The sequence below is a fragment of the Otolemur garnettii genome, unplaced genomic scaffold (assembly GCF_000181295.1).
Source record: "Otolemur garnettii isolate 467f Iridium unplaced genomic scaffold, OtoGar3 scaffold00007, whole genome shotgun sequence".
Lineage (NCBI taxonomy): Eukaryota > Metazoa > Chordata > Mammalia > Primates > Galagidae > Otolemur > Otolemur garnettii.
The window spans coordinates 9,972,793-9,984,951 of NW_003852402.1; the positions used below are offsets into that span (position 1 = coordinate 9,972,793).

Consider the following 12,159-nt stretch of genomic DNA (forward strand, 5'->3'; position numbering starts at 1 on the left):
AAAAAAAAAAAAAAAAAAAAAAAAAATAACAAAAAATAAATAAATTTGAACATTCTAAGAAAACCATTCACTTTCTTCTACCAACACAAACTGGTTGCAGTTAATGTCACTAGAAGGAATCAGTTTCTTATTTTATTTTTTATTTTTTTGAAACAGAGTCTCACTATGTCACCCTTGGTGCAGTGCTGTGGTGTCATAGCTCACAGCAACCTCAAACTCTTGGGCTTAAGCAATTCTCTTGCCTCAGCCTTCCAAGTAGCTGTGACTACAGGTGCTCACCACAATGCCCAGCTATGTTTTGGTTGTAGTTGTCATTGCTTGGCAGGCCGGGGCTGGGTTCGAACATGCCAGCTCCGGTGTATGTGGCTGGCGCCCTAGCCACTGAACTATAGGTGCAGTCTCTAATCTTAAAACAAAACCAACTCCATCCAAGTGGGTGAGAAAAAATTTACCCGCATTGCACCAGAGCCACACGTGGGCACTGGAAAGTTGAGAAATTTGGGTAAATCAGGGTGGAGCAAGTGTAACTTATTATAATGAAAAAAATATAATGAAGCGAAGGAGTAGGGCAATGTGAACTGGCCATCCCTCCAGGCCAGCAGTCTGGAGCCTGAGCACCTGTGGTCTTCTAATTCTAGAATTTGTTTTTCTAAGCTCTCTGACAGATTCTATGATTCTTAGGCTAGGATTTTCTAAGTTCCATGGCTATATTCTGTGGGTCTGACAGCTGATTTTCCTCCCAGGCTGTGCCCCAGGAATCAGAGCCCTATCCAGGCCCTTGGCTCTGAGCGGCTCCCTGGGGGGCAGCCTGGCAGAGCTGTGGACAATAGAAGCATTGTGAGACTTCAGGAGCTGGGGCTGGGCATAGCAGAAGACGTGTGGGAGGCACTAGTGGTGGCAGCAGCAACTGCTTCACCTCCTCCGTCCCTGCTGGGTAGGAAGCATGCCCTGAGCATGCTAGGACAGCATCCTGGGCCCCAACCCCTGCCAGCCTGGGTGAGGCTTGGGTCTCCTGGAATCCCAGCTATGCCTGAGGATAGGCAGCAGCTATTCCAAGGCTTCCTCCTCAGACCATCCATCCTGCCCCCACATATACACATTCTGGAAAATGTTCCTGGGGCCATGCAAGTGAGCTTATCTCCTTATCCCCAAAACTGAACTGCCCTCCAAAACAGAGACTGTGTTCTGCCTGTCACTGGGAGGGTGCTCTCTGAGCTGGGAAATACTCAAACTTGTCACATAGGGCTGTCCCAGGCGCAGGAAGGTCAAAGAAGCCAGAGAAATATCCGATCTGGCAAAGCTCCCTCAGTGTACAGAGGAGAGGCTGGAGCTGGAGAGGGGACATGTCTGCTGAGGGTTGTAGGCCCTTACAAAGGGAGCTCGGACCAAACCCATCCACTTGTCCCACACGTCTGTGCTACTTTGGCTTGCTGAGGTCCCAGCCTACCAGACTGTCTCTCTACTTCCATTGTCCCTCAAATGCGTACTGCTGCTGTGCTGGCTTTATGATCTAGCTGAGACATCACCTTCTCCCTGGAGCCTTCCCAGAGAGGCCCAGACAGAAGCCACAACTCCAGATTTTCTCACAGACTCCCACCCTCGGAATTGATGAGACCTAGAGGGATGGATACCTTACCGATGACAGAGAGGAACTTCCATGTGCCTGTCCTGGAGAGACTGGGAGACTAGTATGGAAGACAGCTAAGTAAACAGTCACAGAAAAACAAGGTAAGGGGTGATGGAGAGATGGGCAAAGTGCTACAGGGCTTCCAAAAGGAGCCTCTCACTTCCTGCCAGGGATTGAGGGACATCCCTGAAGGCTACGTAGTGGAAGTGGCATAGATTTGTGCATATGTTTGTCTCTCCACTGGACTGTGAGATCCTTAATCAGGTGTTTAAACTTTACTGAACACTAGCCATAGTCTAGACATTGTGTGTTGTTCTCATGGTTAAGGCGTATTACCTTATTGATTCCTTGCACACATCTATGAGCTAGGGACTCACACTGTCCCTGTTTATTGATGAGGACACGAAGCCACACAGCTATTAAAAGGTGCAGTCGGGACTCGGCCTAGCTCTGACTTCACAGAGAACTTTCTTCTGCTCTATGAAGACAGGCGCTGTGTCCACTGTCATTGGGAAGGTGCTCTCACTGTACATTCCTTTGCTTTCATCTTCCGGGGAACTTGGTGAGCAAGACCCTTCCCAGGAGCCCTAGCTCCAAGCCCCTGGAAGCCCTGGCTGCACTGAGGCCCTGACCTTCGCTGCCTAAGGCAAAACCTGGGCAGAAAGGTCCCAGGGCCTCCAGCCTTGGCTGTCTCGGAACTTCCTGTCTCCCCTTCCACTGTAGTAAATATTATTGTACTGGATTTTTCCAGTGGAACAGCAGGGGTAATGTCTGGGTGCTGGCCATTGACAGTTGGGCTCTTGTGGCTTTACAGGAGCTCAGGGACAGAAATGTGCCAGAAAGGGAGGGAGACTAGAGGACCTGACTTAGAATTGGGTCTGCACAGTAAGCCCACTGTTCACTTTGGCTAAAAGTTTAGAGGATCCCTGGGGGTCTCACAGCCCCTCAGTATCAACCTGGCCTGCTCTGCAAGTTAAAGGCAGGCAGAGTAGGAAATGATTTCTGAGCCTTCCTGACACAGGAAGGTCACCTCTCTGCTGAGGACTGAGTGACAAGGGAGAGGCTGTCAGACACCGTTAAAGATCTATTTGTCTCCCAGCTACTTGACTCTACCTGGTGCTGTGAGCCAGGCAGGCAGCTCTTCCTCCAGAGCAGGAAATGAGACTTTTCTGTCAAAGATCTGGGAGTGAATTGCTTTTTCCTCTAAAATAGAACAGAGATTAGATAAGGAGTATCCTCCTCCCCAGGTGACAGGGTACAACACATTTGAGACAGATAAGAGTAATACCAAACACTCAGTATCATTCTCCATAGTTTTATATGCTGATATTTAGGAGGGCCCGGGTGGGGGTAGACCCATGAAGGAGCAGCGGCTCAGAGAAGTTAAGCTGCATTTGTGAAATCTCCCAGTTTTTCTGCAGCATCAGGATGTGGAACTAGGCGCCCTTTTCCTTCCCAATTATGACCAGAGTGGAGAAGCTCAGCCTCCCAGGATCAGCTGGCCCCAGGGGAAAATGTCAGGGTGGGGGTAGAGGGAGGTACTTTGACATTGATCAAGTTAGATCAATGTCAAACTGGCTGGTTAGCCAGGTGGGGCCAGAGAGAAGGAAAAGCCTGGGTTTTAGCTGTAGCCTGATAGAGGAATGTGGAGCCACAGGAACCAAGACAAGTTGCTGCTTCCCATGCCCCTATCCTTTCGCAAAACCTCAGAAAATTGCTGGCAGGTCACACTGGCCTGTCTCCTGCCTCTGCTTGATGCCCTTCCCCCACACCGGAGGCCACAGTACATGGCAGTCAGCCCATCTCCAGCCAGAGGTGTGGGTTACAGGACGCTGTTGGGAAAAGCAGTGGGGCTGCTGGCTCTCAGTTGTGCTGGAAAGTTATGTGAGAGTATGTCCACCCATCAGTTATTTATTAAGGCTGCCTCAGTCCAGGCAGGATTGAAGGGACACGTCGCCACGTGTTCACGTGCTGGCACTGCTTCATTCAAGCCTCATTCACTTACTTTGTCCTGCACTCATCACTCCTTCAACAAGATTGACCCTGTTTACTTCAATGCAAGGGTCATTGCTCTCAAGTGCTGCCTCTCTTTTCTTAGGAAGGTGTTTAGGGGGCTCCTGGCTCATTTAGATCTAGGGTGCTATCGCTATCCACAATTCTAGACCAGCAGCAGAGAAGCCCTCAGACGACAGCTGGTTCCACTACCTCATTTTGTAGCTGAGGAGGCAGGCAGGAGCCACACAGGGTCAAGGCCGTCTGTCCTGGGAGGAAAAGCCCCATTTTGGGTTCACAGTCCAGTGTCTGAGGAGGATGGAGGCAGGGGTGTGTGTGCAAAGGAACCTGGGGGTCTAAAGATCCAGCCCCAGCTATTCACTGCTTTTGCCCAAATTGTCATGCCCTTCCAAGTGGATGTCCCACAGGCTCCTCCAACTCTTGTTGGAACCCAGTTCCCTACCAACCTACACTTGCCTGCGGTTCCAAACCTGCTTCAGCCTCCACCCCCATCTCAGAGAGTGGCTCCACTATCACCCAGTTGCCAAAGCCACAGAACTGGGCCTCTCCCTCCCCTACATCCCCCACATCTGCTCAATTTCCAAGTCACGTCCTCTGTAGCCTCCCCAGTCTCTCTCAAATTCTCCGCTTCCTCCCATACCTGATGCTGCTACTGTGTGTGACATCCAGCACCTCTGTGGCTGGGCTGCTCTGGACAAGTGCCTCAGTCTGTGAACCAGCCTCCACACATCTCTACACAAGCCTTCCCTTTGGTTCATGGAGGAAGCCGCTGGGTGGAATCTGAAGTTTGAGTCCCAGCTCTACTATGAGTAACCAGTCTGTTCCATACATGACCTTTCTGCCTCTACAATGTATAGCTCTATTGCCAAGGTCATGGCCACCTGTTAATACCAATGGCCCCTCATTTCCTAGTCACACACTATACCAGGTACTTTGTTAAGAACTTTGCATAACTTAAGCCACAGTGCAATCCTGAGGCAGGTACTATATTCATTTTATGATGAAAAAAACAAGAGGGTTAAGTACCTTGTCACACAGTCACAGTATATGGCAGTCAGAACTCAAACCCACTGTCTGAGGAGGTCCAAGCTCACACACTAAGCTACCTTCTCTGGCTGATACAGAAACTTCTGATAACCCGTACCACCCAGAGCTCCCTGTTCCCTGGCAACAAAACCCTTAGGAGTATCACGAACTTGCTTCCTCTGCTCTGGGAAAGATGAAATAAAAATTCCACAAAAATATCTACAGCGAGGCTGGGCGCCTGTAGCTCAATAGCTAGAATGCCAGACCCGTGCACTAGGGCTTATGGGTTCAAACCCAGCCCAGGCATACTAAACAAAACAAAACAAAATGGCTGCACTGCTGAATGCCCCACATTCCTTCAGTAGTGCCAGGTGGTGTCAAGCTATGCCTGCCCCCCCAACAGGGCCCGTTTGGTGCCCAGCACTGCCAGTGGGCCTAGACCAAGGTGCTGACAGCCCTGTGCCAGCCACTCACACACACTGGATCTATGTGACCCAGGGCTACACACATTGGATCTGTGTGACCAGGACTAAGTGTGCCAAGAAGCCTTGTCAGACACATTTTGACCTGGCATAAGTTTTTTCTTTTTGATGCCCTCAGTAGAGTGCTTTGGTGTCACAGTTCACAGCAACCTCAAACTCAAACTGTTGGGCTTAAGCGATTCTCTTGCCTCAGCCACCAAAGTAGCCAGGATTAGAGGCACCCGCCACAACACCCTGCTATTTTTAGAGACAGGGTCTCAATCTTGCTCAGGCTAGTCTTAAACCTGTGAGCTCAGGCAATCCACTGGCATAAATTTTTTCTTTTTTGAGACAGTGTCTCACTCTGTTGCCCTGGGGTTGAGTGCCATCATAGTTCACAGCAACCCAAAACTACTGGGTTCAAGCAATTCTCTGGCCTCAGCCTCCCAAGTAGCTGAGACTATAGGCACTGCCACAATGCCTGGCTAGTTTTGTATTTTTAGTAGAGACAAGAGTCTCAAGAGTCTTACTCTTGCTCAGGCTGGTCTCAACCTCCTGAGCTCAAGTGATCTGCCGACCCTGGCCTCCCAGAGTGCTAGGATTACAGGTGTGAGCCACTGCACCGGCCATCACCTAGCTGTTCAGTTTAGAATTCCTCTGAGCCATCACTGCCAGTGTTGGAGCCAGTGGGGAGTATAGCTCAAGACTTTTTTTTTTGAGTCTCTTTTATGTTGCTCTCAGTAGAGTACCGTGCTGTCACAGCTCAAAGCAAACTCATGGGCTTAAGCGATTCTCTTACCTCAGCCTCCAGAGTAACTGGGACTACAGGTGCCCACCACAATGCCCAGCTATATTTTTAGTTGTTGCTGTTGTCGTCACTGTTGTCTAGCAGGCCCAAGGCCACCAGCCCTTGTGTATATGGCTGGCACCCTAACCACTGAGCAACAGATGCCGAGCCCTTTTTTTTGAGAGAATCTCACTATGTCACCCTCAGTAAAGTGCCATGGCATCACAACTCATAGCAACCTCAAACTCTTGGGCTTAAGCGATTCTCTTGCCTCAGCCTCCCGAGTAGATGGGACTACAAAACCCAGCTATTTTTAGAGGTATCACTCTTGCTCAGGCTAGTCTCGAACCTGTGAGCTCAGGCTATCCACCCACCTTGGCCCCCTAGAGTGCTAGGATAACAGGTGTGAGCTATTGCGCCAGGCCTCAAGACATTCTTCTAGAGCACCCTTCCTACTGCCAGGGAACCAGGTGGTAGCCAGGCAGTCAAGGGGTGTTGGGCAGAAGCCCTGGCTGGCATTGGCTAGACCATCAAAACACTTGGCAGATCCCGATCAGGCCACTCACTAAGCTTCAAGTCAACAGATAAAGTGCTTGGAAAGCTACCAAGAGCTCTACCAATGTTTGAACTTATTACATATTAACAGAAAGGCCGCTTCTATTTTTAATTCCTTAGGGAGGTGGGACTGAGTTATAGGACCATATCCCAGGGACAGTATAAGCTTTAGCCCATTTCTGAATTGACACGGATTCAATCCTGGCTCCATCCTTGAGGTGTAAAGAATGTTTTTCTACCTTATTCAAGTCACAGTGCTTATAGGAATCTACAAGGCTGGAGCCTCCCTTCTCTGGTCACTGCTTTTCCCTCCCCCAGCCCTGCTCCAAATGGCCTTCCTACTACATCCCCTGGGTACAACACATGCACTGGCCTCAAGGCCTTTGCATTTGTAGTTTCCTCCGCTTAGAAAGCTCTTGTAACACCTGCCTTCTTGCCCTTCGGGTATCTAATCAAATGACACCCACCAGTATAGTATCTGACTATTCTATCAAAATAGTAACTGCTGCTCTTGATTTTTCTCCTTAACATATCTCCACCCAACACACTAAATATGGTTTATCACCAGTCCCTATCCACTAGAATTTGAGACCTATAAGGACAGGGATTTGGGTTTTTCTGATTTTTGATTTCCCCTTTGCCTGACAGTGCCTGGGTGTTACTGGAGTGCAGTGGCATGATCCCAGCTCCCTGCAACCTCCAACTCCCAGGTTCAAGTGATCCTCTGGCTCAGCCTCCTGAATAATGAGGACTGTAAGTATGCACCATCACACCTTGGTAACTTTTTTATATACTGTATCTCTCATAAGGACACTTGTCACTGGATTTAGAACCCATCTAAATAATCCATGATCTCATCTTGAAAACTAACTGCCAGGCCTGGTGGCTCATGCCTGAAATCCCAGCACTTGGGAGGCCAAGGTGGTAGATTGCCTGAGCTCACAAGTTTCAAGACCAGCCTGAGCCAGAATGAGACCTCATCTCTAAAAATAACTGGTCGTTGTGGTGGGCGCCTGTAGTACCAGCTACTTGGGAGGCTGAAACAAGAGAATCGCTTGAGCCCAAGAGTCTGAGGTTGCTATAAGCTATAATGCCACGGAACTCTATCGAGGGTGACAAAATGACATTCTTTCTCAAAAAAAAAAAAAGAAAGAAAGAAAAAGAAATCTTTAACTCACAATCCTGAAGACCTATTTTCAAATAAAGTCCCACTGATAGCTCTCTAGGGAACCAACATTCAACCCACTATGTCATTCAACAGTAATTATCAAGGCCAGAGGTGGTGGTTCATGCCTGTAATCCCAGCACTCTGAGGCAGAAGTATCGCTTGAGGCAAGGAGATCAAGACCAACCTGAGCAACATAGCAAGATGTTTCCAACTTCTGGGCTCAATCAATTCTCCTGTCTCAGCTTCACAGGACAGGAAGTTGAGACTTAAGTCTTGGCTTTTTTTATAGTTACTTAACCTGAATCAAGTCATTTAAATCAAGTCATTTAATTACCCGAGAGTCCATTTCCTCATCACTGAAATGGGGAACTACTGGCTGGGTGCCCATAGCTCAGTAGTTAGGGTGCCAGCCATATGGACCAGGGCTGTGGGTTTGAACCTGGCCTGAGCCTGCTGAACAACAACAACAAAAATAAATGGGGAACTACTGAACCCCAGCTGTAAGGTTTAAGTAGTGTATATGGATATCTCCTCTTTGGACAGTTTCTGACAATGGGAGGTGCTCAGTAGTTTCTTTCCAGGACATAGCACTGCGACTAACAGGCCATACTACAAATTATGGCAGGTCATTTGAAGCTCATAGCCTTTTTTTTTTTTTTTAAGACAGAGATACACTTGGTCACCCTCGGTAGAGTGCTGTAGCAACACAGCTCACAGCAACCTCAAACTCTTGGATTTAAGTGATCCTCTTGCCTTAGCCTCCTGAGTAGCTGGGACTACAGGTGTCCGCAACAACACCCAGCTATTTTTACAGACAGGATCTTGATCTTGCTCAGGCTGGTCTCAAACTCGAGAGCTCAAGCAATCCATCCACCCCAGCCTCCCAGACTGCAAGGATTATAGGTGTGAGCCACTGCATCCAGTCAGTTCACAGGATTTTTGTGAGATGTAAATAAGATATAAAATATGAAAATGTCCTATAAACTGTATGGTGCCTTCAGAACACAGGGTTTAAAGGATTCAAACACTGAAAACTGATACATCATGAAAACATGACCCGTGGGAAATGATGTATTTGCTGCCTCAAGCCATCAGATTAACCCCTATAATACTAAGATGACAATATAGATCCAAAGATCCTTCACTGAGATGTATTTAAAATATCTTAGTCCTTTATTTGAATAGATTTCAACTCAGTTGACAGGCTGATGGCTGACCTAGGTAAAGATTTCATGGTGCAAAAACACTTCCCATCTATAATATTAGAGCAGATTCCTGATAAACATGGGTGTGAATGTCCTCAGGGTCTTTGACCCATCTTCTTTAGGGTTCGATTAAGCTGGAAGAGAAAGAAAAAATTGATAGGAGCGGTTTCCCAATCCTTTTTTTACAGTGTGTGTGATCAGTAGGCCAGTCTTGCAGGTGCCCTTCTAAAGCCAGGATGTGAGTCCCTGATATGGGCTACTAAGAGTTCCACTGTGTGTGTAAAGCCCCAACTTTTATATGACCTCTACAGTTCATGCAGATTGTTAATTCTGCCTGCCCTTCACACTCAACAAACCCATACCCTACATTGCTCTACCCATTTTATAGGTAGGAAAGGGCTGCAGAGCAGCTAGACCTGCCAAAGTCACTTAGTCCAGTTAAGAATCAGGAAATTTGGTTTTCTCCTTTCACAAGGAACAGGATCCTTGTGAAATGATGATAGCCCCTGCCCACCACCCTGACAGATGTGACCTGGACATAGCTAGAAAGTAAAATCTAGCTAGATCCTAGATTACTAGGGTTGCATTGTGATCCTGCAAGAGGAGTTTGACTTTAGCTGGAGGACCCAAAGCACCAGGACACAGTGGCTCTGGTGACAGCAACAAAAAGGGAGACCCATACCCTTGCAGTGTTTGGCCTGACCCACAAGGTTTCTCTGAAGGAAAGACGAGGGATGTACCAAGTTTATCAGAACAGAGCTTCCTGTCCTCCAGCCTGCCAGAACTGGTCAAACCTGCCTAAGTTGGAGACCAGTGCCAAACAGGGAGGGAAGGTAAGAGCAGGCAGTGAATCCACCCATATTTGGAAATACCAGGGAGAGGGAGAGGAGGGCTGGCCACCCACAGGCAGAGATCTTGGAAAGAGATGCTCCAGAGAAGGCTGACACAGCGATTCCTACAGGCCTAACTCCACCTCCCAAACCCTAAGCAGCCAGCCAGTTTAGCTTTAAGTCTAAAATTTAAAGGGTCACTTTCAAAGATTTTTTTTTTTTTTGCTGTTTTGGCCGGGGCTGGGTTTGAACACACCACCTCTGGCATATGGGGCTGGCACTCTACTCCTTTGAGCCACAGGTGCCACCCCGAAAGATTTGTTTTTTTTTTCCAAGGGTTTCTTAAAAATAGAAATGGGGAATAAAAATTTAAACACCCCACCCAGTTCTCACCTCCTCAAATTTGTGGATTTGGCGGATAAAGAAATCCCCATAGCGTCTGGCAACTTTGGTGTCTGCAATGTGGATCATGTCCTGTGGGGAAAAGCACAGACAGTGAAGAGTGTGGAGAGGAAGGGCCATCTAATCCACAGCCACTCATAGCCCTATAAATAATAATATGTTGACGGTGAGATAATCCCCTACACTCCTTTTCAAAGCAAAGGAGGGGAAAAGGCCCATTATTAGAGTATTATCAGTTAACAGTAGCTTGTTCTTTCTAAATGGCTGTTTTCATTTTCTTATTAATTCATTTATTTGTATTTTCTTATCTTTTTAAATCAATGTGAATCTTTTTGGCAATAAAAATGTTTTTCATTCTCAACATTGTTCTAAGATTGGCACATCATTTCACTTATAAAATTTCTACATAATTTAGTTTAAGACCCAAGAAGTGTCTGGGCATGGTGGCTCACACCTGTGATCTTAGCACTCTGGGAGGCCAAGGAGGGTAGACTGCTTGAGCTCCGGAGGTGAGAGACCAGCCGGAACAAGAGCAAGAAGACCCTATCTCTACTAAAAGTAGAAAAACTAGGCAGGTATGTGGCGGGCACCCGTAATCCCAGCTATTCGGAAGGCTAAAGCAAGAAGATTGCTTAAGCTCCAAAGTTTGAGGTTGTTGTGAGTTATGAGGCCATAGCACTCTACCCAGAGTGAAGAGTGAGATTCTATCTCAAAACAAACCAAAATTAAACCCACTCAAAGAACTTTCTTTTTTCTTTCTTTTTCTTTTTTTGGAGCTAGGGCCTTGCTCTGTCACCTGAGCTAGAGTACAATGGTGCCATCAGAGCTCCCTGCACCTCAAACTCCTAGGCTATCGACATGCCCCCTCCCCCCCGGCTAATTTCTGTTTCTTTTTTTTTTTTTTTTTTGTCTTGCCCTTGTTCAAGCTGATCTCTAACTCCTGGCCTCTAGGAATACTTCTGCCTCAGACTCCCCAAATACTAGGATCACTCATTGTACCCAGCCCCAAGAACTTTTTAAATCTCTTTGGTAGGACTTTTTCAAATTAAGAATGAAGTAAAAAAGAAAAAAAAAACAAATAAAACAACAAAAACACCCAAGAAGCACACTGCCAAAGATGAACCTGAACCAATAATATAACAGAGGACCAATAATAAAAATATGCAATTAAAGAATTTTTATATAGGGACTTTAAACAAAAAAATGTATTATTAACTTAACCTTAATATAAATCTTACAGCAAAATTTTACTTGTTATCAAATTGCCAATTCTGGGGAGAAATGTTTTATGAAGTCAGACAGTTAAATTAGTTAGGCTGGGTCACTAAGAGACAACACAGAGAAGCAGCAGGTCACTGATACAGCCAAAGACCATATACACATCAGGCACGGAGAATAAACTCCGAAGGACTGGAGGTAGTTGACACGAACCTGCAGAAGGCGGATAGTTTTGTTTGATTGTTTTTTGGCCAGGGCTGGGTTTGAACCCGCCACCTCTGGCATATGGGGCCGGCACCCTATCTTTTTGAGCCACAAGTGCCACCCTGTTTGATTTTTTAATAGCATGATTTAAAACAAAACTGAAAAACTACTACTGATGTACTTTTACTTTTGGCAAGTCTGTTCATGTCAGTGATAATTAAGTTCTGTCAAACACCAAGTCTTTCAAAAGCCATAAATTCTAATGAGAATATTTAGTTTAAAGCAAGAAGAACTTTTGAAAGAGTTCTTCTTGCCTTGGCAATTCCACAAACCAGATAGGCAACTAAGAATTAAAAACACATATTCATGCAAAAATTCATATATGAATATTCACAGCAACATTATTCATAACAATCAAAGTCATACAAACCCTCAAATGACCAACAAATAATGAATAAACAAAGATGTGGCATATGCATACAATGGAATAATATTCAGCCATAAAAGGAATTAAGTGCTGACATATGCTACCATGCAGATGAAACTTGAAAACATGCGCAGTGATGGCTCGGCGCCTGTGGCTCAAGTGGCTAAGGCGCCAGCCACATACACCTAAGGTGGCAGGTTTGAATCCCCAGCCCGGGCCCGCCAAACAACAATGAT

General features: G+C 46.6%; 1 protein-coding gene across 1 annotated transcript in view; it reads right to left on the reverse strand.

The window, feature by feature from the left end:
* Nucleotides 1-8,766: 8,766 nt before the first annotated feature.
* EIF3L (eukaryotic translation initiation factor 3 subunit L) overlaps nt 8,767-12,159 on the reverse strand; it is a 32,907-nt gene continuing 29,514 nt past the window's right edge. Inside the window, exons 12-13 of the mRNA XM_012814182.2 lie at nt 10,066-10,146; nt 8,767-8,976 (exon numbers count right to left, since the gene is read on the reverse strand). Of these exons, the coding sequence (XP_012669636.1) occupies nt 8,938-8,976; nt 10,066-10,146 (120 nt within the window). The 3' untranslated portion in view covers nt 8,767-8,937. The remainder of the gene's footprint in view (nt 8,977-10,065; nt 10,147-12,159) is intronic.